This window comes from Chamaea fasciata, unplaced genomic scaffold, assembly GCF_029207755.1.
Source record: "Chamaea fasciata isolate MVZ Bird 193981 ecotype frontalis unplaced genomic scaffold, bChaFas1.0.hap1 SCAF_31, whole genome shotgun sequence".
Lineage (NCBI taxonomy): Eukaryota > Metazoa > Chordata > Aves > Passeriformes > Sylviidae > Chamaea > Chamaea fasciata.
Window position 1 is genome coordinate 1,095,111 of NW_027094116.1, and position 26,828 is coordinate 1,121,938.

Consider the following 26,828-nt stretch of genomic DNA (forward strand, 5'->3'; position numbering starts at 1 on the left):
GGTCATAATTTCAGGGCGAGGAGGGCGTTGGGGCCCTTGGGCTGATCCGTGCAGGCGGGATGTGCCCAGGGGTGCTGTCAGGACTGACAGCCCCAATGCTGCGTGGGCTGAGCACAGCCCAGGCATAGTCAGTGAGTGACAGTGTCACCCTGGGACACTGGCACGCCACAGAGCCACAGGGATGCTGCTCCTGGGACCCCACAGCTCTGGTGGGTGCCGCCAGAGTCCTGGGGAGAGCACCCTGCTCCTGCCCTGAGGCTGTTTGTGTTTGTCCACAAGAGGGAAATGTTTCTCCAGGATCATAACTGCAGCAAGTCCCATCCCCATCACCCTGCTTCCCAGCATCCCACTCCCGGTGCAGGGCTGCTCCCCCACCTGTTTCTTACTTACCTGCCCTGGTGCTAACAGCTGGTGGCCGGATGCTGAATCACTCAGGTCCACGTGCCCTCGTCCCTGCGCTCGGCTCGGTGCTGAAGGACTGACGGGCTCTGGGATAAACGTAGCGGGGGCGAATCCTCCGACGTCGCTGGGCTTGGCCCGGCTCATTAATTCTTGTGCAAAGCCTTGGCTTGTTTGGGGCTCACAGTGACTGGGGGCCACTGGGGTCCCGCAGCAGCTGGCCTGGAACCAGTGATCTCCCTGAGGACTGTCCCCACATGCTCTGGGCCGGGGTCCCACTGCTGGGAAGGAGTTGCTGTGGTGCCACACTGAGGCTCTTTGGCATCGATGTTTACAGAGTTGTGATCCCCAGAAAGGTGACTCAGCCCGGCTCCATGTCCCTGGCTCTCCATCCACACTGTCCTGGCTTAGGGACAAAATTCACTCTCTGGCTTCTCTGATGGCTCCTTTGACCCCATGTCCTTGACCCCATCCCGGGACAAACACACCTGTGCACTGCAAAGGGCGGTCACACAATGCCACGAGGCCCCTGCGACCCCCAGGAGCTCCCCATATTTGGAGATTGGCTGCAAGAAGCGGCTTTGGGGGCTCGGTGGGGCAGCCTGGCATCTGCTGTGCCAGCAGCTCCATGCAAGGCGTTGCCTGGCCCCTGGGTCTCACTTTTCCTGCTCAGCAGGACACTCTTATCAGCTGGTGTTGATAAGGATAAGCTCTAGCAGCCTCCGCAGTGTTTTGCTTCCAGGAGCTGTGGGACCTGAGCCAGCTTGGGGGGCTGTGGCTGATGAGGGGCAGGAGGAACTGAACCTTGGAATGGGAAAGGGTGAACGGGGGCATCCTGGATGGCTGGAAGTGAGCTTGGAGGTGGCTGATTGCCTTAGGAACTATTAATCCCTCCACAAAATTTGGGCTCATTAGCCTGGGTGTAGCAGTCTGGTCACACCTTAATCACACTTGGAGGTGGGAGATCCACAGCACAGAGGGACAGGGACAGGAGCTCCCTCCTGGGGCACCTGTTTGCCCCATGAGGTGTAACCAGGGGTTACCTGGCCCCATCTGTCCCGGTGGCAGCTGGCCCAGGTGTCGCATGGCTCAGCTCCCGGCAGAGGTGTGGAACTGTGGCAGGGCCCGTGGCAGGGCAGTGCTGGGGGTAGGAAGAACTTTGATGAATTGAATTGCCCCAGAGCTGCATCTGATATGCCAGAAACGGAGAAAATTAGTCATGAAGTGCTGCTCCACCCATGGAGGGAAAGCTAACGGAGCAGTTTAACCCTGTGCAGGGGAGCCCCGACCTGGTGATTGATGCTCCAAGCCAGCAGAGCTGTGGCTGGGAGCTGTGCCTGGGGTCTGGCCACTCTCCGTTCCCTGGGCCACACCTGTGTGGAGAGGCCAAGGATGTCCCTGCAGTGATGGGTACAAGTCCACAGGAGTGGGAACATCCTGGGTGATGGGACCGGGTGGGGTCTGCATGCCCAGGTGAGCTGGCCCAGTTCAGCCTTGGCTTGCTGGGCTGGAGGGTCACTCTTGGAGGGGCAGGGAGTGCTACCAGAGCACCAGAGCTGCGCTTTGCTCCTGGTGTGGTGTTGGGACAGCAGGGTTCCCTTTGAGGGTCCAGGTGCTGTTGTTGACAGCTGGAGGGCAGCCCTGCTAGCCCAGGAGCTGGGGTATTGCCTGTTTGCTGTCACCGCTGCCACCGCTGCCACCGCTGCCACCACTGCCACTGCTGTCACTGCTGTCACCGCTGCCACTGCTGTCACTGCTGCCACTGCTGTCACCACTGTCACTGCTGCCGCCTTCCCCAGCATGTGCTGAGTTAGGGGGGATGATGCCAAAGGCTTGGGCAGGGAATGGCAACAGCCCCAGCTCCGATGTGGCCACCTCTGCTGCGCCCTTATGGTGCCCTGAGCTGTGCAGACACATGCACTGAACTTGCCTGAGTGTCCTGGACCTCCTGTGCTGAGTGTACGACCCCGTGGCACCTGGGGGACAGCGGGGTGGCAGGCAGGGATAAGTGGGTGTCCCAGAGTGCTGTTGGAGGTCCCCAGCAGGACAGCCAGCCATGCCATGAGCCCGCCCTTGGCTCCGCTGGGCTCCCAGGGGCTCATCCAGACCCTGCCTGACAAATAAAGGAATCAGCTCTTCCTTCAGGATGGCCGTGGGGTCTCAGTCTCAGTTCTGCCCCGATGGCACCTCCCTGTGCTGGTTGGACCTTTCACTCAGGCACAGCTGCCAGCACCATGTCCCTGTCCCTCCCTGGCATGGCGGCGGAGGGCGAAGGGGACCCGCCGCTCCCCAGCCTCACGGCGAGGAGATGCACGGCGGTCCACTCCCGAGGGCAGGTACGGGCCGGAAGAAGGGCAAGGAGGAGCTGTGGGGGTGGGAGATGGGTGTGCTGCGGAGGGAGGTCTCCGAGCAGCTCCCTGTAAAGGTGACGTGGGGAGGGCTGGAGCTGCTGAGCAGGAGGAGGGCTGGCGGCAGCGCAGGTCAGGAGCAGCTGGGGTGAAGGCGGGTGGGGTGTGGGCTCCTGGGAAGGATGGACCCTCCCCAACCTACCTGCAAGAGGAGGGTGTTTGTGGGGGATGGAGCAGGAGCTCCGTGGCACTGGAAGGAGGAACACGGGCCGAGGCGATGGGGCTGATCCCTCCATTGCCCTGCCTTGACTGAGGGTGTCCCCGCCGCAGGTGCTGCTCCCTGGGACCTGCCGGAGCCTGGGGAACGCGGAAGGGCCATGTGGGCTGTCGGCATCCTGGGCTGGCTGCTGCTGCTGGTGCCAGTGCCCCAGGTGACAGGTGAGCGCGGGGACGTGGCGGGGGTGACAGCGGGGCTTGGGCACCCTGGGGCAAGGGCAGGGGCCGTGGGGCAGCGTGGAGCTGGGTGCCCGGGAGGTGTCGGAATGCCGAGCACGGAGACAATGGCATCGCCCCGGGGCAGGCGGGAGAGCAGACAGGGTCATGTCCCTGAGCCGGCAGCCACCCGCACCCTTCCATGCCCGACCAGGTGCCCGACCCTGCATCCCCAAGGATTTTGGCCATGGCTCCCACGTCTGTGTCTGCAACGCCACGTACTGTGACACGCTGGACCCCCTGGTCCTGCCAGCCCCCGGCTCCTACGTCAAGTACGAGAGCAGCAAGGCCGGCAAGCGGCTGGAGCGGAGCGAGGGGAGGTTCCAGCGCAGTCTCCGCACCCCAGGTAGTGCCACGGGCGGGTGGTGGTGCCACCGCGGGACCCGCAGGCGCCACGGACTGAGCCGGGCTCTTCCCGCAGGGCTGCTGCTGACGCTCAACATCTCCACACTGTACCAGCACGTGAAAGGCTTCGGCGGGTCCTTCTCCGATGCTGCTGCCATGAATATCCTGAAGTTGTCACAGCCAGCCCAGGACAACCTGCTGCGCTCCTACTTCTCTGAGAGCGGTGAGCAGTAAGGGCACGGCAGTGTGAGCAGATCGTGGGCTCACCAGAGGTGGCTGTGCCTGTCCCCACTGCAGGGACATCGTCACCGGGATGCCTGCTCCGATGCTGCTTGATGCTTTTCCTGCTCCTCAGGGATTGAGTACAACCTCGTCCGGGTCCCCATGGCTTGCAGCGACTTCTCCGTGCGCCCCTACAGCTACGATGATGTCCCCAACGACTACGAGCTGAAGCACTTCAGACTGGTGGATGAGGATGTGAAGATGAAGGTGGGAGGCTGAAGCCGCTGCCATCAGCACCTTGTCCCCCCTCGCGCTGGAGCTCCTGCGTGTGCTGGGACCCCCAGGACCAGGTGCTGCTGAGCCCTGCACACCATGGCAGGGTGCATGGGGACAGCCTGTGGGAGCTGGCACCTCCTCCAGGGCACGTCCTGGCGCATCCCAGCTGTCACTGGCAGTGTGAGGAGCCAGGGCGCTGTGCCGTGGGGTGGTGCTTGCCAGCTACCAGTTCCCACTGAGGTCCCTTGAGTCCTCCCCTTCCTCCCATGCTGGGCCCTGTGGTTTTGGGGAGCTGCAGCTGAAGCTGACCCTGTCCCTCTGCCCCCTCCCGCAGATTCCCCTCCTGCGCCGAGCTTTGGCCATGAGCAAGCGGCCGCTGTTGCTGTTTGCCAGCCCCTGGACTGCTCCAGCCTGGATGAAGAGTAACGGGGATGTCCGTGGGAAAGGGACTCTGAAGGGGAAGGCAGGGGACAAGTACCACAAGGCCTGGGCCAACTACTTCATCAAGTACTGTCTCTGGAACCAGGCTGGGCTGGACAGGGGTGTGGGTGCACAGAGGGTTGGGGTGTGGGGTGGGGGGCACAGCACAGCTGATTCTGGCCCCTCTTCTCTGCACCAGGTTCCTGGATGAATACGCCAAACACAACGTGACCTTCTGGGCAGTGACGGCACAGAACGAGCCGCTGGCGGGGCTCTTCACGCCCCCCCAGGCTCCCACCATCGCCTTCACAGCCGCACAGCAGCGGGACTTCATTGCCCAGGACCTGGGCCCTGCGCTGGCCCGCAGCCCCCACCGCACACGGCTCCTCATCCTCGACGACCAGCGCATCCACCTCCCACACTGGGCCAAAGTGGTGAAGAGCAGCGCCCCTTCCTTCCCCCCTGCCTCGCGCCCCAGCCCCAGGCTTTGTTGGAAAGGGAGCCAGCGGCCTCTCCCAGCCCTAGAGAGTGGGAGCAAACCGGGTCTGCCGGAGTGAGAGCCGGAGCCGGCTCCTTCCAGAGTAGCCGCCTCCGCGTGTGCCTGGCGGGAGAGTGGACAGGAGGTGGCACCCATATCCTGGATCCCTGGATCGTGGCAGTGCTGCTGGACACCACCACTTTTTCTGGACAAAGTTTTGGCTGATTTGGTTTCCTCCCACAATGCTGCAAGGGCTGTTTGGGGGAATTGCCCTAAACTAGGAGGAAAGAAAGTAAAACGTGGTCCTGCCCCAGCCTCAAGCCAGGCAGCATGGCCTTCCTTTGCCTCCAGCCATGGCACGGGTGCAGAGCTGGACCGCCCCAGGGGGATGTGGAGGGAAGACCAGGCAGCAGCAGGGCCAGGTGGGGGGCAAGGGGCACAGTTTGCCCACCAAGGGGCAAACCTGTGCCCCACCCCCTTAGCACTGCACCCTACTGAGTGAGGTGCCAAAATCATGTTGGGGCACCAGATCTGTGCTCGGGTGCTGCTCAGAGGGTGCAGTGCTGCAGGGAGGGGGCTGCAGGTGGAGTGGGCTGTGGTGCTCATGGGAGGGGACAAGAGGTGGCCCTGAGAAACCACACTTGCAGGAGTCCATGTGTCCATCCCCGCAGACTTCAGGCATGGGTAGCCTCAGTGTGAGGCATCTCCTTTGCTCCCTAGGTCCTGGGAAATGCCACAGCTGCCCGTTATGTGGCTGGCCTGGCGGTCCACTGGTACTTGGATGCCATCGTCCCTCCCGGCTGCAGCCTGGAGGCCACCCACAAGCTCTTCCCTGACCATTTCCTCCTCTACACGGAGGCCTGCACTGGCTTCTTCATGTTCCGCTTCGCCGTGTCCCTGGGCTGCTGGGAGCGGGGGGATCACTACAGCTACAGCATCCTGACGGTACGGCCCCCACACTGCCCGCCCGGGGCTGGGGGAGCCCTGCTCAGCCCCTTCCCTGCTCCCCCAGGTCATGAACCACTTTGTGTCTGGTTGGACCGACTGGAACCTGGTCCTGGATATGGAGGGAGGCCCCAACTGGGTCAAGAACTTTGTGGACAGCCCTGTCATCGTGGATGGCAGTAAGGATGTTTTCTACAAGCAGCCCATGTTCTACCACCTAGGGCACTTCAGGTGGGTCAGGGGGGCTCAGGTGCAGCTGCCAGCCCCAGACCAGGGGCAGAACCCCTCTTCTGGTCCTCTCCCCACAGCAAGTTCATCCCCGAGGGCTCTCGGCGGGTGGGGCTGCACAGCAGCCGCCGCTGCCTCCTCTGCCAGCTGGAGCACGTGGCCGTCCTGCGCCCCGATGGTGCCCTTGTCCTGGTGGTCCTCAACAGGTCAGCCCAAGCAGGGACAGGGGTGATGCTCAGCCCTGGCTGTTACGACCTGCTCAGCCCCTCTTGCTCCCCAGGTTTGGCCGGGATGTGCCATTTGGAATTCGGGACCCTGCCATGGGGTTCATTGAGACTGTGGCTCCAGCCCACTCCATCCAGACCTACCTGTGGCACCAGGAGTGATAGCCAGGGGAGTGCTGGGGACCTCTGGGAGGCTCCAGGGGTCAAGTGTTCCTCCACCCTTTCCAGCATCCCTCAAAGGTGGAAGCAGAGGGTAACCCATTGCCAGGAGTGCAGCCCCTGCACGAGAGGCTCCGTGTGCTGCTGGCACCAGGGTCTGGCCAGGCCTGCTGCTTTCCAGCCTCCCCTCCCTCCCGGCACTTCCCATCCCCCTGGAAGTTCCCACTGCACCGTTTCCTGGACCACACTTCCACACGTGGCCCCCTTGAAACCTTCGCGTGTGTCACGGGTGCCAAGTAAAGCCATGACGCGCTCCCTCCGGAATGCGCCGTTCCCGTCAGTGTTTCCTCTGCGCGCTCGGTTTTCCTCGGCGGGGCGGCGCGGGGCCAGGGGTGCCCCGGGGGCTCCGGCCCCCGTGGCCTGCGGGTGGCTCCTTGTTTATCCCTGCAGCTGGAGTCTCCGCTGCTGCCAGCCCTTGATTCATTCCATGTGTGCTGTTGGTTTTTCCCCAGCCTACTTTTTTGGGGATTTTTTTTAAAATCCAAATGTCAGGCGCTGTCGGAAAGGCAGAGTAAATGATATCAGTGTCCCCATCCACCAAACCTTATGGACAAATCAGGCTGGTCCCACCTCTCCAGGGTGGCCTCTGGACAGAGTCCCCTCTATTCTGGCTGTGGCCAACACCAGCCGCAGCCCGCAATGACCTCCCCGTCCTGTTTGCTTTCCCTAAATACCAGTTACAGTATTCCCTGTGCCTTTGGGAACGTTACCAGCGTCTTTGAAGTACAGGAATGAGAAAGCCAGAGCTCTCCTTGGCCAATGCCCCTGTGTGAGAGCCACAGAACTGCTGAGGTTGGGGAAAATGAAAAACCCAGAGGCTTTACAGCTGGTTTATTGGAGTGTGGTGTGAAGGTGGCACTGGGCTCCATCCCAGGCCTGTTCACGGAGCACATCAGCCTGTCCTGTGCTTTTATCCGTGTTCCTAGGGAATGCTGGCTCCAACAGCAGCTGGGTTGGGCTGCCTGTGCTTAGAATCATAGAATAGAATCATGGAATCCTTGAGGTTGGAAAAGGCCTCGAAGATCATCAAGTCTAACCATTCTCCCAGCACTGCCAAAGCCAGCCCTAAATCGCGTCCCCAAGTGCTCCATACACATTTGTTAAATCCCTCCAGGAATGGCAACTCCACCACTGCTCCAGGAAGCTGATCCCAGGGCTGGGCAGTCCTGTCCATGAAGAAATTTTCTTTAATATTCAACTTAAACCTCTCCTGGGAAATGCCACAGCTCTTCTGATGCAACCTGAGGCCATTTCCTCTTGTCCGGTCCCTTGTTCCCCAGGAGCAAAGCCTGACGCCCACCTGGCTGCACCCTCCTGTCAGGGAATTGTGCAGAGCCAGAAGGTTCCCCCTGAGCCTCCTTTTCTCCAGACTGAGCCCTGCCAGCTCCCTCAGCCTCCCCTGGTGCTCCAGGACCCTTCCCAGCTCCATTCCCTTCTCTGGACATGCTCCAGCCCCTCAATGTCCCTCTTGTCCTGAGGGGCACAGAACTGACCCCCAGGATTAGAGGTGTGACCTCCTCGCCCCTGCCCAGCACAGGGTCACCGCTCTGGTCCTGCTGGCACACAGACTTCTTGGGAACGTCCCCTTCCCAAGGGACATTGGACCGTCGCTGTGCTGGGATGGCACGTATGGAGCCCTCACCCTGGTGTGCAGCAGTGCTCAGGGATAAGTGTGCAGGGAAAGGCTTTGGCCCAGCCCCTCTGGACTGGCTCCCTGCTCCTGCCTGTTTGGAACCGCAGCTGCTGCAGGATGGTGCTTTCCCTCCCTGTTGAAAAGCCAGCTGGGAAACAGGGGGATGCAACATCCCCGGCAATGGGAGCGCGGGGTGGGGTGAGGCCGGAGGAACCACCCCCATCATCCCCACTGCCTGCAGCGTGTGCGGGGGGATCCCTTCTCTGGCGGCGGCAGGAGGAGCAGGGCCTTGGGCGGGGCATCTCCAGGGAGGGGCTGTGACCCTGGGTCAGGGGCTGTGACACTGAGTGAGGGGCTGTGGTCCCTGGATGGGGGTCTGCCTCACCAGCTGCCCCAAGGGGACCCCGGGGCAGATGCCACTCCCCCCGTGCCTCTGCCCGCCTCCTGTTTCTCTTGCGGAGCAGATGCCTGCAATTAGGAAGGTTCCCAAATTAGACGGTGTGGAGCCCAGGCTTGTTTTGCAGATGATAAACTGCTGCAGCCGGCTCCACCCAGCCCGCTGCAGCGTGGGGCTCCGGCGTGGGGGGCACGGCAGGGGCGAGGGGACGTCGAGGGGCAGCGACTGCAGCCCCCGCTGTGCCCATCGCCCGCGGAGACAGCAGGAGGGGTCGGGGGTCACTGCCATGACCGGCTGCTGCCTCTGCCCGTGCCAGGAAAGGTCCTGGAGCAGCCTCAAATGGGACACAGGTCATGGCAGTGGCACTGGCCATGGCAAAGCCGAACTGCTGCTGGGTGGGATGAGCAGGGACCCTGGGTGGGCGCAGCCAGCCCTGCCCTGTCCGAGGTGTCCCAGGGACACAGGGCTGGTCCCCTGGGGCTCTTCCCAAGGGCAGCAGGGCAGGCCTGGCTATGGGGGATGATGGACGCACTTGGGGAGCTGGCGAGCATCCTCCCCTCCCCAGCTTCCCTCTGGCCACTGGAACAGGTTTCAGGAGACCTTTGCAAATGCTGTGGTGTGTGGAAAGCGCATTGGAGCCAAGTTGCAAAATCATCCCCAGGCTTCTCTTCAAACACAGAGTCCCATGAGCTGTCCCGTTCCAAACTCACCTTTCCTGCTCCGCCAGACGCGTCACCTCCCACCAGGCACAGCCAGGACACAGCTCCCACTGCCACAGAGACACAGCAAGAGGTGGTTTGGCAGCAGGTGAGTCCCCCGGGTCCAAGGCGGCTTCAGCAGGTGGGAATGGGGGTAGAGATGGGGATAGGGATGGGCATGGGACCGCCCTGGGCAGCAGGACCATGCTGAGGCCATGCCCTGGCCGAGCTGGGCATCATTCCCAGGCAGGGAATGGGAGGCAGTGGAGGTGGGACAGCTGCCTGGCCCCACTCCATATCCCACAAGATCTCACGGAGCAAGAAGACAGCATCACCCCACCCTGGCAGATGTCCCCAGGTGTCCTCAGTCTGGAACCAGGGTGGTCCCGAGGCTTGGAGGTGGCTCCTCCTGTGCCCTCACAGAGAGGCTCCTTGCCAGCACCATGGGAAGGACAGGACCTGCATGGAATAGGGGAATGTGGAACTCTCCATGCCAGGGGCTTGAGCCCCAAACCATTCTGGGTGGACAAACCCCAGCTGCCACGCATGGGACATCGGGAGTGTGGAGCTGTTTGCTACTAGTCGTGACTTGGGAGGCACTGGGGATACGTGGGGTGATGCAGCGTGGCGTGACATAGCATGGCACAGCTGTGGTACAAGTGAGGAGGGAGAAGGAGTGGGAGGGAGTTGATGGGAGTGAACAAAGTTGCTGGGTACAGCCAGCGTGGGCAGCTGGGAACAGTGGGCTGGTGGGGTGGCTCACACCTGGGGGCTGCCCACACCTGGGGGGCTGCACCCCCACCTGGGACATAGCTGGAACGTTGGTAGATTCTGGAGGGATGGGAGGGAAGGTGAGTGCTGGGCTGGAGCAGGGAGCAGAGGGCAGGACAGGATTAACCCTAGTGGTCCCCAAAGTCCCTGGGCAGAAGGATGATGCTGGGGCTCTCCCTGCCCTGTGTCTCTGTCCCTGTGTGGGGCTGGGTCAGGCTGAGAAGCTCTGGGTGCTGACACCTCCCCCTGCTCCCAGCTCCAGTGCGTCCATCGGCATCGTCTGAGCCACTGCAGCAGAGGTGTCATGGGACCAGGCTGTGCCAGTGTCCTGGGCTGGCTCCTGCTGGCACAGGCGGCCCTGCATGCCACAGGTACGTGTTGGCACTTGTCCCTGGGCTTTGGAGGGTGGTGGGTTTGGAGACTGTCATGGGTCAAAGGGATTAGCTGGGCTCCTGCCGCAGCCCTTGGTGCCCACCCAGTCTTTCCTCTGCTGCAGGTGGCCGTCCCTGTGATGCCAAGGATTTTGGGCACGGCTCAGTGGTCTGTGCCTGCAGTGCCACGTACTGTGACACGCTGGACCCCCTGGTCCTGCCAGCCCCTGGCTCCTATGTCAAGTATGAGAGCAGCAAGGCTGGCAAGCGGCTGGAGAGGAGCGAGGGGAGCTTCCAGCATAACGCCAAGAGCCCAGGTACCACCCTGGCTGCACTTGCTGTGACAGAGTCTGTCCTACACGGCGGGGATGGTGACACTGTGTGTCCCCACAGATTTCCACCTCACCCTGGACACAGCACAGAGGTACCAGAAGGTGAAGGGGTTTGGTGGCTCCATCACTGATGCAGCTGCCATCAACATCCAGTCCCTGTCCAAGGATGCCCAGAACCACCTGCTCCGCTCCTACTTCTCTGAGGAAGGTGAGCCCAGGGCAGGCAATGCTGTTGGGTGGTAGAGCTGGGGCTTGGCTGTTGAGGCTTTTTCTGAGGGGCTGGGGGATCTGGACCCCCAAATGCAACTCGAGTATGCCCATCACCACCTGCCCTGCCCTCAGGCATTGAGTACAACCTGGTGCGTGTGCCCATGGCCAGCACTGACTTCTCCGTCCGCCTGTACACCTACGCCGATGCCGAGGGCGACTTCGAGCTGAGGCACTTCAACCTGACAGAGGAGGACACGCACATGAAGGCGAGTCCTGCAGGAAGAGTCTGAGGGACTGGGTCTGCTGCCTGGGTGGGGTGGGATGGGATGGAATGAGGTGGATAGGGGATGAAATGGAGGTCCTTCCTGCTGATCAGGAGGGAGATCCTTCCACGTGGGTGGGAGAAAGAATGGGATGAGACATGATGGGGTAGGATGGGATGGACTGAAATGGGAAGGGGAAGGGGAGCACTTCCAATGGGGAGGGAGAGGACTCATCTTTACACCTGGGTGGGACGGGATGGGTTGGGATGGGATGGGATGGGATGGGATGGTACGGGGTGGGATGGGGAAAGGGAGCACCTTCCCACCTCTGGGGAAGGAGATGACTCCTCCTGCTCCCTGCACTGCCAGCACTGGGACTGACCTGGAGAGCTCTGTGCCATCCCACTTCTCCCTAGATCCCCATCCTCCAAGCAGCCCAGGCAGTGGCCAAGAGGCCGCTGTCACTGTACGCCAGCCCCTGGACCTCCCCGGTCTGGATGAAGACAAATGGAGCAATGACAGGGAGGGGAACACTGAAGGGCAGCCCCGGGGACAAGTACCACCGGGCCTGGGCCAAGTACTTCATCCGGTGAGGGGCCGCGGGAATGCGGTGGGAGCTGGGGATGCCATACCTGCAGCTGGGGCTGGCACAGGTGTAATGAGGCCATTCACCATCTACCCCACACCAGGTTCCTGGATGAGTATGCCAAGCACAACCTGACCTTCTGGGCAGTGACGGCAGGGAATGAGCCCACGGCTGGTGAGATCATCTTCTACCCCTTCCAGTGCCTGGGTTTCTCCCCTGAGCACCAGCGAGACTTCATTGCCCAGGACCTGGGCCCAGCACTGGCCAACAGTTCCCACCGCCACGTCCAGCTCATTATCCTGGATGACCAGAGGGTGATGCTGCCCTACTGGGCTGAGGTGGTGAGTCCCCACAGCAGCTGTCCTGGCCCCACAGCAGATTTCCTAGCCCTGGGCACTGGTGACCCTTTTCTCCTGCCAGGTTCTCAAAGACCCTGTGGCTGCTAGCTACATCAGTGGCATCGGCATCCACTGGTACCTGGATTTCCTGGCGCCCATCGATCTGACACTCTCCATCACCCATCACCTCTTCCCGAACTATTTCCTCCTCTCCACGGAGGCCTCCACAGGCTCCTACTTCTGGGAGCCCAGGGTGGTGCTGGGTGGCTGGGACCGTGGGAGCAAGTACAGCCACAGCATCCTGACGGTAGGGCCTGGTGGGAGCCATGGATGCAACAGCCCCCCTGGCCAGCCCCTGGGCCTGCCTGTGGCTCAGTACCACCTCCTGCCCCGCAGAACCTCAATAACTACGTGACAGGCTGGACTGACTGGAACCTGGCCCTGGACATGGAGGGAGGCCCCAACTGGAGCAAGAACTACGTGGACAGCCCCGTCATTGTGGACAGCAGCAAGGACGTCTTCTACAAGCAGCCCATGTTCTACCACCTGGGCCACTTCAGGTGTGTTGGGGTCACAGGCTGCTGGCTCCTGCCACAGGCTCCAGGTACCACATCCTAAGTACCAGACTCTGAACGTGCTTGTCCCCACAGCAAGTTCATCCCCGAGGGCTCACAGCGGGTGGGACTGGCCGTCTCCAAGAAGTGCCGCCAGTGTGACCTGGAGCACTCGGCTTTCCTGCGCCCTGACGGTGCCATCGTCCTGGTGGTGCTGAACCGGTGAGTGGCTCAGTTCTGATCCCCAGTAAAAGGCCCTAGTGACCCCACTGAGCACCCATCCCCTCTTGCTTTCCCCACAGCTCCCCCACGGACGTGTCCTTTGGGATCTCCGACCCGCGCGTCGGCTTCATCGAGGCCGTGGCTCCCAGTGACTCCATCCAGACGTTCCTCTGGAAGCAGCCAGCTTAATGTGGCCACAGGGAGCAGAGGAGTGAGGTGCCAGTGCCAGGAACATGGTGCTGGTGGCAGCTTGGAGAGAAAACTCCAATGGGGCTGGGCCTGCAGCACAGCCCCTGCAGCCCCCTGAGCCCCAGGGGACCTGTTTGACCCTAGGGCTGCAATGCCTTTGCTTTTCTAGATGTTTTCATAAAATAAACAGGTTTTCTACAAACTTGCCCAAACCCTTGACCTCCCCTTGGTGCCAGCTCAGTGGGCAGGACTGTGCCAGGGGCCAGAGGAGGCAGATTTGGGGCTGATGGTACCTCCTGAGCCCCATGAGTCCCATCCCTCCTCTGCTCAGGTTCCTGGGGCTTCCCACAGGGCCAGTGCTGCAGGCATGGAGGGGGCTGTCACCCTAAGGGATGGTGCCTCCCTCCTGTCTTCCACTGCAGCATCCCTCGGGCAGGGAACAGCCCAAAGCTGACAGGGACCAGGGCCCAACTGCAGTCAGGACACGCAGCCGGGATATAGAGCAGAGCTCTGGCGTCGGCAGCTCCAGCTTCCCCCTGGCCAGAGCAGGCGGCTGTGGTTTCTCCTGCTGGAGCAGCCATCAGCCCCTCCAGCTAATGGGAGCCGGGAGCATGGGGAACATACTTCCTGAGTGACGTTAGAGGGGAGCGTGCTGGGGGTGGGGGGGGCGCTGCACTGAGTCATCCCCCTCCCAGTGGGGCCCCTCGAACTGGGCCAGTATGGGGGAGGCTCTGCAGCTCCATGGCTCTGCTCCAGCCCAGTGTGAGGGCCCCTGGTCATTGCGCCCGGGTGGGGGGCACGGGGGGCGCGTGTCCGGGAGCGCAGCCGAGGGACGTTCAGCCACCGCAGCAGCAGGGCTGGGATGCCGCTGGCCGTGGCAGCCGGCAGCCAAACAAGCGAGGGCTGTGTGCCGACCTGGCCCCACGCCGCCTTTCCATCTGTGCACTCGTAAACCGGCAGCGGCCAGCGGGAACGGCAGCGCAGCCAACACCGGCACCAGCCCCACACCGGGTGGCCCCGGGGACCGCGGGGGCAGACGGAGCCCAGGTGGCCACCCCCGAGCCCTCTCTCAGCCCACGCGGTGTACTCCCAGCTGTGCCAGCTGCAGGAGCTCCCCGGTGCTGGCAGGCGTGGTGGAATGCAAACAGATGTCAGCACTGGAGGGATCCCGGCTGCTGGAGCGCGGCTCCGGGTGTCCCGCTGGCAGCGGGGAGTGCTCCCGGGCTAGGGACGTGTCCTGACGAGCAGCCCCGGCTGCCCTTGGCTCTGGTTTTGTGTCCCGGCTGTGCTGCCGTGCTCGGGGCAGACGGGCTGGCAGCAGCGTGGAGGGGAGGTACCAGCGCCACAGAAGTGCTGTCTGCGCTGCCCGGAGGGATGCCACGTCAGAATGATGCACGGGAGATAAGGGGCTCAGCCCCACAGCTGTCGGAGAAGGGACAGGGGACACTGCCGAGATGCCACAGATGCTTTTCGGTCCCCTCTCTGCCCAGTTGTCAGCAAGATAAAGTCCCCTCAGCCAGAGTGAGGGGCAGAGCCACAGGCAGGACACACTGGTGCCTGCTGCAAAACTCCAGCCAGGGCAACTGGGGAAACTGGGAAGGGCTTCGAGGGTGCCAAGACTATGAGAGTGTGCAGGTGGAGAGAGGGAGGTTTATTGGTGTGGCAGGGACGCTCCCACGGAGAGGGCTGTGGTTCCTGGTGGGACACAGAGCGGAGCACCCGCGGACAGCGATGCTGCCAGGCTCCCGGTGTAAAAACAGTCAGTTCCAGGGGCTGGGGAGGAACAGTCACACAGCTCGTCCTCACTCCTCCTCCTCCTCTTCCTCCTCCTCCAGGGCGATGGGCTGCCGGCCGGCCGGCCCCACGCTGCCACGCTGGATGGAGACGATGCCGCTCAGGAAGGCGTAGCCCAGCATGGCCACCAGCCCCACCAGCACCGACAGCAGCTGCTTGCGCCGTTTGTGGGGGTCCTCCTCTGCTTCGTTGCTATCTGTGCCCGCAGCCCGAGGGGCATCGGTCAGGGGGTCACCTGGAGGGACAGAGCAGGGATGTGGGTGGGAAGGGTCACCCTGAGACCGAGCGCCAGCTGGGGATGTACCTGGGGGGACAAGTCACCCCAAGCCTGCAGGGTGAGGTGGGGGACGGCTCTCACCTCGGTCCCAGGGGAAGTAGAGGCTGAGGATGGAGGTGCAGTAGTTGCACAGGTTCTGCAGGGACTTCAGGTGCTGCTGCAGTTTCCCGTTGGGCAGCTTTGCCTTCAGGAGCGGCGCCAGGCGGCTGAAGACTAAGGCGTCGAGGGAGGCTGGCCTGGGACACAAGACATCTGTGCCTGAGGTCCCCACCCAAAGCCATCCAGACCCACCAGCCACCCCCAGCACCCCTGGGGATGGCATGTGGCTTCCCCACCTTTGGAGGGTGCCCTGTCCCCTGCAAGCTTGTTCCACCCCCAAAGCAATGCACAGGGGCTGCAGCTCCCCTGCAGACTACGGGGCCTCAGCCCTGCTGGGGTATGGAGAACTCTCAGGACCCTTCTCCTCTCCCCCTTTGGCCACCTACGAGTCTCCAAAGAAAAACTTCTGGGAGCCAAGACGCTGGGAGAGGAGTGTCAGGCATTCCCGAGCTTCCCGGTAGAGCTGCAAGAGGAGGACAGAGGGTTGTCACCTGCCCAGGTACTGTCACAGTGCTCAGGGGAGCAGGAGGGGGGAAGCCAGACCCCAGTTTGGATTTTGGCCTCACAGGGATCTCCCAGACACCACCAAGGACCCACTGTTCCCAGACTCCATCCCTCACCTCCTTCTCCAGCTTCTCCTCATCCTCCATGTAGTCATCCCCCCACATGAGCTGCAGCCGCTCCAGGTGCCGCTTGTGCATGGCATTGGGCAGGAAGAAGTTGAGGGGGAAGGGGATGGTTTCCGCGTACCACTTCCGCGTGTGCTCCACGTAGTTCTTGGCGTCCACCCAGAAGGTGTGGATCTGTGGTGGAGAACAATGCACAGCCTGGCCACAGCGGGGCTGCAGCCAGCAGAGCCCCGGTCCAGCCCAGCCACCCTGGAGACCTTGAGGGGCTGCAGGAGCATTGGGGTCAAGGGCAGACCCCAGCCCAGGCTGCACAAGCCACTGCTGCCACCCCCAAACCCCTATCCCTGCCAAGCCAGGCTCCTGGGATGTTGCTGCCGGCTGTGCTATCTGGCTTTGCTGGCAGCTGGGGACACACCTGAGCCCACTGGCGCAGCTCCATGGGAAAAGATCCCATCTTTGGAGGGCCCCCCTTCCCTGCAGCCTGCCCTGAGCCTCACCAGTACTGGCAGCAGCTTCTCCTCCAGCAGGGACACGAAGGCCAGCGTGTCTGCGCTCTGTGTGGCCGACAGGTCGTAGTCAGCATTGTATTTCTGCGGAGCAAACACCCGGTTTGATCCCACAGGAGGCACCAAATCCCACCCGCGGGTGACACGACAGAGTTCCCTCCTCCCTGAGGGGCTCCAGTACCCCGCAGCCTGGGGCAGGGGGTGCCCCAAGCCCCCTTGTACCTGTTTCCTGAGGTGTGTTATGATCTGCTGAGGTTTGGAGATGGTGCCCTCATCCTGTGTCCGCAGCGCGGGCAGGTGCCCTGCGGGCAGGGGGAGTGGGGGCTGCAGTCACTGTGCCTGAGAGCACCCTGAGCAGGTGAGGGGTGCCGGGGGCTGGAATGGGGGATGGACCCCCCTGGCTGGATGAGGGGCACGAGGCAGTGACAGGGCTGTAAGGTGAGGTGGGGACAGAGCGGTGCAGCGGACGGGGTAGAAACTGTGTGATGGGAAATGGGGAATGTGCCCGGACAAGGGGGTTGCAGTGGGGAGTAGGGGTGGTTGATGGACATGGGGGTGCAATGGGGAGTGATGGGACAGGGGGAGCAATGGGGCATAAGAGTGCAGTGATGCAGGGAGGGCAGAGAAAAAAGGGGGGCTGCAATGAGGTGGGGGGTGTGATGAGGGTGTTCAATGGGACATGAGTCGCAATGGGATGGGGGGGTGCAATGGGACGGGGTGTGATAGGGCATGATGGTGCAATAGGACAAGAGGGGGTGTGATGGGACAGGGATGGTGATGAGGTAATGGGGGTGTGACGGGATACAGAGGAGCGCAGTGGCAGGGGGACACAGGACAAGGGAGTACAATGAGAGGGTGGGAGAGCGTAGTCAAGGGCACAGGACATGAGAGACGTAATGGGGTGGGAGGGTGTGAAGGGGCAAGGGGTGTAAGATGGTAATGGTGGTGATGGGAACAGGGGGTGCGATGAGGTACAGGGGGATGCGATAGGGTGGGATGGTGCCATGTGGGGAGGAGAGGCCATAGGGCAAGAGGAGCGCAGTGGGATAAGGGGTGCAATAGGGCAGAGGGTACCGTGGTGTGGGGGCACAGGACGTGAGGAATAAGATGAGGTGAGAAGCTGTGATAGGATGTAATGTGTGGAGGGTGGGCAACGGGATCACGGGGCTGCGATGGTGCGGGGGGTACCGGCGGTGCCGGTATCCTCGGCGGGGCCCTTACCGGAGGGGCTCCTCCAGGGGCTGGTGACCCGGTGCACCTTCAGCGGCGCCCCCGTGAACCGCGCGTAGGTCTGCGGGAGGAAGGAATAGAGCGGGGGTCTGCCCGCGGGACCCCGGCCCAGCCCCGTACCGGCCCCGCCGCCCCGACCCGCCGCTCACCAGCACAGCCAGGCAGTCGGGGTCCACCGAGGGCAGCCCCCAGCCCCCGGCCCAGCAGAACAGCTCCATGGGCGCCGCCATCTTCCGCCGACCCGGAACCGGACGGGCGGCTCCGCCCGCCCCCGCCGCGGGGCGGCACCGGCCGGGGGGCTCAGCGATGGAGCGGAGCCGAGCACAGTGCGGGGACGGGAGCGGTGTTGTCTGCAGGGTCCTTGGGACAGAACCCGCGTCCCGGCCCGCCCCGCAGAGCCCCGCACCGTTCAGCTCAGCTCCACGCTGCTCGGCCCCGCACCGAACAGCCCAGCTTAGCTCCACGCTGCTGTGCCCCGCAACGCTCAGCTCCACACAGCTCAGTCCTGCTTCGCCCCGCATTTCCCCGCATGGCCCCACATGGCCGCGCAAGGCTCAGCTCAGCTCCACGCTGCTCACTCTCCTTGGTCCCGCACCGCACAGTCCTGCTGTGCCCCGCATCTCCCCGCACGGCCCCGCAGCGCTCAGCCCGGCTCCGCACTGCTCACCCTGCTCAGCCCCGCACCCCCCGCACGTCTCCACGGACAGCAGCCGGGCCGGGAGCCCGCTGGCAGCGGCGGAGGGAAAACGCCCCATGTGCGGCTCGGGACCGCCCCCCTCCATCGCCCGCACCCCCTCGTTACGCGGGATCGCTGGCGCGGAGCCGGACCCGCGCCGCGGGGCTGGGGCAGTCCCGGGGCCGGGCTCGGCCCGTTGTTATGGCACCGGGGGAAACAGCTGTAAACACGGCCGGGACACCCCGGGCCGCCGGCCCGCCTTGGCCGGAGCTCCGCGGGAGCGGCTCAGCGACCCGAGCGCAGCCCGGCGGTACGGAGCGGCCCCGGGGCTCTTGCCGGCCCGGGGGGCTCCGCGGCGTGGGGCACCCCCGTACAAGCGGCCCCGCGGCCGGTCCCGCTCTCCCGGGCCGGGATGCTCCGGCGCTGCTGGGGCGGCTCCAGGCCGCCCGCCTGACCTCCCGGTGAACCGCCGCTGTGAGCGAGAGCTGCCCGGGGGCCGGCAGTGCCGGGGGGTCCCCGAAGCCCCGGGCCCAGTGCCCCGCACCGGTACGGTGACCCCCCTCCGGGGTCGGAGCCGTAGCCGGTCGCCCGTCGGTGTCCTCGGGATGCGCCCGGTGATTGACGGCTCTTTGTTTCCTCCTCGCCGGCCCCGCCGGCCCCACCCCCGTGCGCCACCCCGCCCCGCCGCGCTCCGCTCCGCACCGGCGGCACCGGCGGCACCATGGGGGCACCGGGGAGCCCTGTGCTCCTGGCGCTGCTCCTGTTGGGCGCCGCCGCCGCGGCTCGTCAGGAGCTGCAAGGTACCGGAGGGGCTCGGGGCGGCGGTGGGGCTGCCCCGAAGGGGCGGCGGGACGGGCGACAGTCGGGGTTCGGCGACGGCAGACCCTGTCCCACGGCCGCTGACAGCGGCTCTGCTTGCCCCGGGGGAGCTGGGCTGCGGGCGGCGGGGACGCTGGAACGTTCACCCCGAGGCGCGGGGTCGCCGCCGGTTCCGATGCTGGCTCGAGGCCGCGGGAGAGTGCCGCGGAGGGAGCTGACCCCGGCGCCGGAGCCCCTCTCGGTCTGCCCGGTGCGTCTGCACGGAACAGGCGGGCTCCCGTGCGGCAGCGGGACCGAGTTGTCCGCGCTCCCCGCTAAGCGCCTCGAGCCGGTAACGGCGGCCCAACCGTCCCTCCGGGATCTCCCGGTCCGGCTGCCCCTTGTTGGGGCTGGCCCGCGGGGGACTCCGCGGAGCGGGATGCCCCAATAGCGGGGCGGGCTCCGGGCCGGGACTCTGCCGGTCTCGCCGGTCCGGGGGCACCGGGCATCCCCCTCGGCGGCGCGGCCGGTCCTGGAGCGCCACCGCGCGGGGGCGGCCCCGGAGCCCCCGGGGCTTCCCTGGTCCCCCCAGAGCCCGGCGGTCCAGGGACACCCCCACCCCAGCCCCGCTCTGACCGCACCGGGCATCCCCGTAGTCACCGCCCGGAGCTGCGGCTGCCGGTGCAGAGGCGACCCCGGTGCTCGTGTCCCGCAGTCATCGACCTGCTGCTGGTGAGCGAGGCTCGGCAGATGGCCAGCGTGGCCCACAAGATCCGCATGGAGCTTCTGACTGTCAACGACGTGTACCTCCTCTCCACCTTCCGTCTGCCCCCCAAGCAGGGGGGGACCCTCTTCGGCCTCTACTCTAAGAAGGACAACACCCGGTGGCTGGAGGTCTCTGTCGTGGGGAAGATCAACAAAGGTGGGTGGGTGCCCTCTGCGTGGGGATGGACTGGCCCTGCTCTTGCCCCAGTGCTCTGAGACGACGGGACTGAGTTCCTGCAGGGAAGAGCAATGGACACACGCCAGTCCCAGGGTGCTGCCAGTGCTGGAGGGGAGCTGACGGCCCCTTCCCGCTCCTCCGCAGTCCTGGTGCGGTACCTGCGGGAGGACAACAAGGTGCACTCGGTCAACCTGCAGCACGCGCACGTGGCGGACGGGCAGAGCCACTCTGTCATCGTGCGCCTGAGCGGGCTGCGCAGGGACACGCTGAGCGTGGAGCTCTACGTCGATTGCAAGCAGACGGACTCCAGTGTGGGGCTGCCTGAGCTGTCTGAGATCCCCCTGGCCGAGGTGGAGTCCATCGAGGTGCGCACAGGGCTGAAGGCCTACCAGAGGATGCAGGTGAGTGCCAGGGGGATTGACACCCCAGCCAGTGCACCCTTGGGGATGGGCTGACCCCCTCCACGCTGATTGCATCTCCCCACATGCATCAGGGGTTTGTAGAGTCCATGAAGCTGATCCTGGGAGGGTCCATGAGCCGTGTAGGGGCCCTGAGTGAATGCCCTTTCCAAGGAGATGAGTCCATTCACAGTGCAGGTAATGGCTTGGGGAGCTTTTGGGGTCACCTGTGTGGGCCATGGCACAAGGAGTTGGGGGGTGACAGCACAGAGGGATGTTCCTGTCCCTCCTGGCCCAGTGTCCCCACACAGGTGGGAACTACACTGCTGCACGTGTGCTGACCAGGAGTGACCATGTGAGGTGACACTGCTGGAGTGTGACAGAAGCATTTGGTAATGTCTCGTCTCTCTCCTTGCAGTGACGAGTGTGCTGGCCTCCATTCTGGGTAAGTCCCTGCTCTGATTCCCTCACTGCCTGGTGTGAGGCATTTGGGGCTCCATGGAGGCAGAAATCCCTGCATAGCCTGTCCCAGTGCCCCTTGTGGGATCAGAGAGTGCGGGGTGTGCTACAGGAAAAGGGGCCCTGTGTGACCCAGGGGGAAGGACAGGCTGTCAGGTGCCTCATCCTCCCAGCTCAGTGCCAATGGGCAGAGCAGTCCTGGCCCACAGCCCTGGCAGGCTTTTTCTGTCCTGGGATTGACCTTTCCTTTCTGCTGCTGGCAGGTGAGCAGACCAAGGCACTGGTCACGCAGTTGACCCTCTTCAACAAGGTCCTGACTGAGCTGCGGGAAGACATTAGGGACCAGGTAGGACTGAGGGGGTGCAATCACTCCCTGGGCTGGATTTTCCTAGAGAACAGTGCCAGCACCCTCCTGATGCTCCATGCTGTGCTGCCTTGTAGGTGAAGGAGATGTCTCTGATCCGCAACACCATCATGGAGTGCCAGGTCTGCGGTGAGTGCTGGCAAGGCTCTGCTCCCACCTCGGGGGGCAAAAGGCTGCCTTGTCTTGCCCCTCACCTGCCTCTCCTCTCCTCAGGCTTCCATGAGCACCGGTCTCGCTGCAACCCCAATCCCTGCTTCAGTGGCGTGGACTGCATGGAGACATACGAGTACCCTGGGTACCGCTGCGGGCCCTGCCCGCCGGGGCTGGAGGGCAACGGCACGCACTGTGTTGACATCGAGGAGGTGGGCATGGTCTGGGGGGGATCAGCAGCCCCGGTACTGCCGGGATGCATCCCTGCTCTGGGATGGCCTGGGGCAACAGCCACCCCGAGAAGCGGGATGCTGTGCCCGAGGATGAAGCCTGTGTCTCTCCCGGTGTTGCAGTGTGCCCATGCCAACCCTTGCTTCCCTGGCTCCAAGTGCATCAACACAGCCCCCGGGTTCCGCTGCGAGCCCTGTCCCCGTGGCTATCGAGGCAACACAGTCTCTGGCGTGGGGGTGGACTATGCCAAGGCCAGCAAGCAGGTGAGTGCACTGCCACGGGACTCAGCCAGGTCCCCGTGGGATCTCTGGAGTGCAGGACAGCACGGATGATGCAGCACCTGTGGAGGAGGACAGCTTCCTGAGGGCAGGAATGGGCAGAGCCGCCCACAGGGAAAGGCCCCAGGTGAGCATTTCTCCCACACTGCTCACAGGTTTGCACAGATGTTGATGAATGCAACGACGGGAACAATGGGGGCTGCGACCCCAACTCCATTTGCACCAACACGCTGGTGAGCAGTGCTGTCCCGCTCCCTCCCTGGCTCCCCGGGCCACTCAGCTCCCCTCATCCCACCCCTGCCCTCTCTCCCCCAGGGCTCCTACAAGTGCGGACCCTGCAAATCGGGTTTTGTGGGGAACCAAACATCCGGCTGTGTCCCACAGAGGTCCTGCAGCACTTCCACCTCTAACCCCTGCGACGTCAATGGCTTCTGCCTGTTTGAGAGGAATGGGGAGATCTCCTGTGCAGTGAGCAGGGGATAGGGACAGGAGGAGGGTGTGGGGGGTACAGCATGGTAGCACTGCTCCTGCCAGGGCCTTTTCCAGCCCCTGACCTCTTCTTTATTCAGTGCAACGTGGGCTGGGCTGGCAACGGCAACGTGTGTGGGCCAGACACAGACCTGGATGGGTACCCGGACGAGCCCCTGCCCTGCATCGACAACAACAAGCACTGCAAGCAGGTGGGCTCCTGGAGGGGAGGCACAGGGGGTGCAGGGCGCAGGATCCACAGCAGGGCTGTGCTCCAGACCTCATCTCCTCCCCATCCCTAACGCTGGCTGTGCCTGCAGGACAACTGCCGCCTGACGCCCAATTCTGGGCAGGAGGATGCTGACAACGACGGCATTGGGGACCAATGTGATGACGACGCTGACGGCGATGGCGTCAAGAATGTGGAGGTGGCTGTGCTGGACAGGCAGCTGTGCCAGTGGCTCTAGGAGGGCTTCTCCTTTTGGCTCAGTTCTGAGACCCTCAAGATGCTTCTCCTGGGGAGCAGCAGGCTGGTGGCTTAGGAATGGTCTCAGTGCTGGAGATGTCATTCTGCCCTGACCACTGTGGGACTGTGGCCTCTTGTCTGCCCATCACCACAGCGCCAACATCCTCATCCTCTTCTCCACAGGACAACTGCCGGCTCTTCCCCAACAAGGACCAGCAGAACTCAGACACCGACTCCTTTGGGGATGCCTGTGACAACTGCCCCAATGTGCCCAACAATGATCAGCGGGACACAGACAGCAATGGCGAGGGGGATGCTTGTGACAATGACATTGATGGGGATGGTGAGCTGCTGTTGGGTTGACCTGGCTGTGCCAGGGGGGCTGTCCTGCCAGGGTGGGGGAGGGTATCCACTCAGCACTATCCTTGCAGGGATACCCAACATGCTGGATAACTGCCCCAAGGTGCCCAACCCCCTGCAGACTGATCGGGATGAGGACGGTGTTGGGGATGCCTGTGACAGTTGTCCTGAAATGAGCAACCCCACTCAGGTATGGCTGGGGCCAGGCTGGGCCAGGGGCCCTGGGACAAGTGGGGCCTGGCCCAGCAAGGAGCAGGGGGTCCTCCTCCTCGTCCCAGGATGTGCACTGAACTAGTGCTCCGCTCTCCTCCAGACAGATATGGACAGTGACCTGGTAGGAGACATCTGTGACACCAACGAGGACAGGTGTGGACAGCACTGCTGTGGGGTGACCTCCCCATTGTGTCCCTGGGAGCAGAACTGATCTCCTGGTTCAGGGACCTGTCAGGAGGGACTCCTCTTCGGGGAGCTGGCATGTGGTGCCAGATCCCCAGTTTTGTCATTGCTCTGACCTTGTTCTTGCTCCCAGTGATGGGGATGGGCATCAGGACACGAAGGACAACTGCGCTGAGATCCCCAACAGCTCCCAGCTGGACTCAGACAATGATGGGCTGGGGGATGACTGCGACAATGATGATGACAATGATGGCATCCCGGACTATGTGGCACCTGGCCCAGACAACTGCCGCCTCATTCCCAATCCCAACCAGAAAGACTCGGATGGTGAGCATGGGGTGGGCAGGGGGAGGTGGACCTGCGTGGGCTCAGCCCAGCCCTGACTGAGCACGTGTCCGCAGGGAATGGAGTGGGTGACGTCTGTGAGGAGGACTTTGACAATGACACGGTGGTGGACCAGCTGGATGCGTGCCCTGAGAGCGCCGAGGTGACACTGACCGACTTCCGTGCCTACCAGACTGTCATCCTTGACCCCGAGGGGGACGCCCAGATCGACCCCAACTGGGTTGTGCTCAACCAGGTGTGGGTGCTGCGCCCCGTGTTTCTGGGGCCTGCGGTGCAGGGTGGGAGCTGAGGGGACCGGGAAGTCCCCGGGGATACTGGGATGCCCCTCACCCAGCTGTCCCCCACAGGGCATGGAGATCGTGCAGACCATGAACAGTGACCCGGGTTTGGCTGTGGGTAAGATATGTTCATCCACCCACAGGTTCTGGGGGCAGCCCCCCTATTCCCACTGTGTGGGGGAGTGAGGTCCAGTTCTTTGCCCCACAGAGGGGTGAAGGGTGGGTGGGCTGGGAGTCCCGTGGGGAGAGAGGGCTCCCTGCAGCTTTTCCTGCCTGTAGGTTACACAGCCTTCAATGGAGTGGACTTTGAGGGCACCTTCCATGTCAACACCATCACCGACGATGACTACGCCGGCTTCATCTTCAGCTACCAGGACAGCGCCAGCTTCTATGTGGTGATGTGGAAGCAGACAGAGCAGACGTACTGGCAGGCCACCCCCTTCCGTGCTGTGGCCGAGCCGGGGCTGCAGCTCAAGGTGGGTGGTGGCCCCACCCGCGGCCCAGGTCAGGCCCCCCTGTTCAGGTCCCCCCTGAAGCCCCCGTGCACCTGCAGGCAGTGAAGTCCTCGACGGGCCCTGGGGAGCACCTGCGCAATGCGCTGTGGCACACGGGCCACACGCCTGACCACGTCCGCCTGCTCTGGAAGGACCCCCGGAACGTCGGCTGGAGGGACAAGACGTCCTACCGCTGGCAGCTGGCACACAGGCCCCAGGTGGGCTACATCAGGTAAGCAGGGGGGGCATGGGGGCTGCTGGGGTGGGGGCTGCACTCACCACGGTGCAGGCTGGGGTCCAGTGGGACCACAGTGGGGGGGATGCCACTCACTGGTGAGAAACCAACCCACGAGTGAACCAGCTGGTGAAGATGATCATAACCATGAGTAAGGGTCCTGCCCTGCTCAACCACCTCAAGGGTAGGAGGATATCCATGAGGAGGCGTTGTACCTCCTGGGACCACCCTAGTGAGGGGATGCCCGCCACTGGGGGGGATCCAGCCCTGTGGGACCACCCCGGTCTGCGGATACCGGCCGTGGGAGAGAATCCAGCCCCGTGAGACCACCGCAGTGGGGGGATGTCGGCCGAGGGGAGGGGTTCTGCCCAGTGGGGCCGCTGCCGCATTTCTCCTTTAAGGCTCCCGCCGGGGCGGCCGCGGCGGGGGCGCTCCGCCGCCGGGCCGTCCGCCCCCCGGGCCCCCGGGGCCATTGTCCCGTCGCCATGGCGACCCCGCCGGCGCCTTTCACATGCAAAGCGACCGACAAAGGCGGCGGGGCCGGGCCGGGGGCGGCGCGGGGGGCTTCAGCCCGGCCACGGCGGGGGGCCCCGGCCTGAGGATCCAGCCGGTCCGCTGCCCCCGGCCCAGATCCCCGCGGGATGCCCCGGCTCTAGCCCAATGCCATCGTCCCGGGGTCGGGATACCCGGGCCCCGGTGCTGGTCGTGGAGGGGTCCCAGTGGGATCCGGGTGCTGGCCCCGATGGCGTCTCAGTGGGATCCCGATGTTTGCCCCGGTCTGGTACCGGCGGGGTCCCGGTGGAATCCCAGAGCTGGCCCCGGCGGGGTCCCGGTGAGGGCCCGCTGACCGATCGGGCCCCATTCCCCCGCAGGGTCCGTCTGTACGAGGGCCCGCAGCTGGTGGCCGACTCCGGTGTGATCATCGACACCACGATGCGCGGGGGCCGGCTGGGGGTCTTCTGCTTCTCCCAGGAGAACATCATCTGGTCCAACCTGCAGTACCGCTGCAACGGTGAGCAGGGCCCCCCGGGACCCCCGCACCGGCCCGGCGGCCGGCCAAGCATCCCCTCCCTCGCCCCTGCGGCAGGGTCAGTCCTGGGCCGGGGGCTTTATCGGGGCTCGCTCCCTTCGCCGGCTCCTGACGCCCCCCGTGCTGCTTCCCACAGACACGATCCCTGCCGACTTCGAGCCCTTCCGCCGGTTCCTGCTGGAGGGACGCGAGTGACCGCCCCCGGCACGGGCCTCCCCCGCCAGCGGCACCGGTGGCGCTCCGGGCTCCCGCCGCCAGCGGCACCCGGGGCCGCACCGGGCCCCGTCGCTCCTCCTGGCCGGACCCCGTTCCCGGCCCCCCGCGGACTTTGCACTGCCAGTACCGGGGCCCCGCAGTGCCGGGGCTCCCCCCACGCCTGCCCCGGGCGCTCCGGTCCTTGCCCCACGCCTGGCCATAAAGTTTTGAGTGTTTTCTAGCCTGCGCGCCCGGTCCCTGGGGGTTCCCGCTGGCCCGAGAGGGCCGTGGATCCCCGCCCCGTGCTCTCGGCTCCGTCCCGCGCCGTCCTCCCGGTGGTCGCGGGGTTGGGTCAGCGCCCGGCCGGTCCCACCGGCGCAGCCCACGGCGGCGGGAGGCCGGGACGAGTGCAATATTGGTGGGCGAGAGCACAAGACTGCACCGCATCCCGGCCCTCCCGCCGCCCCGGAGGGAGTGGAGCCGCCGCCGCCGCCCGGGCCGCTCCGTGGGAACTGCGCGGCGCGCACCGCGGCTCGGCGGCAGGGACCGGTCGCCACGGCGACGGCTGT

General features: G+C 64.2%; 4 protein-coding genes across 7 annotated transcripts; 3 read left to right on the forward strand and 1 right to left on the reverse strand.

The window, feature by feature from the left end:
• The first annotated feature begins 2,460 nt into the window (after positions 1–2,460).
• Positions 2,461–6,829, forward strand: LOC136303128 (lysosomal acid glucosylceramidase-like). Its single transcript, XM_066206774.1, is given in 15 exon segments — positions 2,461–2,515; positions 2,518–2,558; positions 2,561–2,629; positions 2,631–2,678; positions 2,681–2,735; positions 3,078–3,185; positions 3,394–3,585; positions 3,661–3,807; positions 3,940–4,073; positions 4,417–4,589; positions 4,702–4,936; positions 5,701–5,925; positions 5,993–6,156; positions 6,234–6,359; positions 6,434–6,829. Coding segments are annotated over 15 exon segments (1,878 nt in total). The 3' UTR covers positions 6,540–6,829.
• Positions 6,830–9,148: 2,319 nt separating this feature from the next.
• On the forward strand, positions 9,149–13,362 carry LOC136303125 (lysosomal acid glucosylceramidase-like). Its single transcript, XM_066206769.1, has 11 exons — positions 9,149–9,433; positions 10,352–10,466; positions 10,592–10,783; positions 10,860–11,006; positions 11,141–11,274; positions 11,688–11,860; positions 11,961–12,198; positions 12,278–12,502; positions 12,592–12,755; positions 12,846–12,971; positions 13,052–13,362. The coding sequence occupies exons 1-11, from the start codon at positions 9,149–9,151 to the stop codon at positions 13,158–13,160; spliced, it is 1,908 nt and encodes a 635-aa protein (XP_066062866.1). The 3' UTR covers positions 13,161–13,362.
• A 1,434-nt stretch (positions 13,363–14,796) lies between these two features.
• Positions 14,797–17,938, reverse strand: MTX1 (metaxin 1). Its single transcript, XM_066206845.1, has 8 exons — positions 17,845–17,938; positions 17,687–17,756; positions 16,688–16,767; positions 16,457–16,549; positions 15,951–16,133; positions 15,717–15,793; positions 15,313–15,467; positions 14,797–15,189 (listed from the first exon to the last, which is right to left on the reverse strand). The coding sequence occupies exons 1-8, from the start codon at positions 17,923–17,925 to the stop codon at positions 14,963–14,965; spliced, it is 966 nt and encodes a 321-aa protein (XP_066062942.1). The 5' UTR covers positions 17,926–17,938; the 3' UTR covers positions 14,797–14,962.
• Positions 17,939–19,106: 1,168 nt separating this feature from the next.
• Positions 19,107–26,501, forward strand: THBS3 (thrombospondin 3). 4 transcript variants are annotated; one of them, XM_066206745.1, is made up of 23 exons: positions 19,111–19,171; positions 19,885–20,091; positions 20,257–20,513; positions 20,606–20,708; positions 20,929–20,955; positions 21,233–21,315; positions 21,411–21,462; positions 21,547–21,695; positions 21,837–21,977; positions 22,148–22,225; positions 22,308–22,460; positions 22,562–22,672; positions 22,781–22,888; positions 23,110–23,269; positions 23,358–23,476; positions 23,600–23,652; positions 23,816–24,009; positions 24,084–24,262; positions 24,375–24,423; positions 24,585–24,781; positions 24,859–25,031; positions 25,907–26,046; positions 26,201–26,336. In XM_066206745.1, exons 2-23 carry the CDS (start codon positions 19,920–19,922, stop codon positions 26,257–26,259), a joined length of 2,757 nt encoding a protein of 918 aa, XP_066062842.1. In that variant the 5' UTR covers positions 19,111–19,171; positions 19,885–19,919; the 3' UTR covers positions 26,260–26,336. The 4 variants fall into 4 exon arrangements, with proteins under 4 accessions (XP_066062841.1, XP_066062843.1, XP_066062842.1 ...); XM_066206744.1 differs by having other exon boundaries at positions 19,107–19,171; positions 25,907–26,501; XM_066206746.1 differs by having other exon boundaries at positions 19,110–19,171; positions 21,411–21,695.
• The last annotated feature ends 327 nt before the right edge of the window (positions 26,502–26,828 follow it).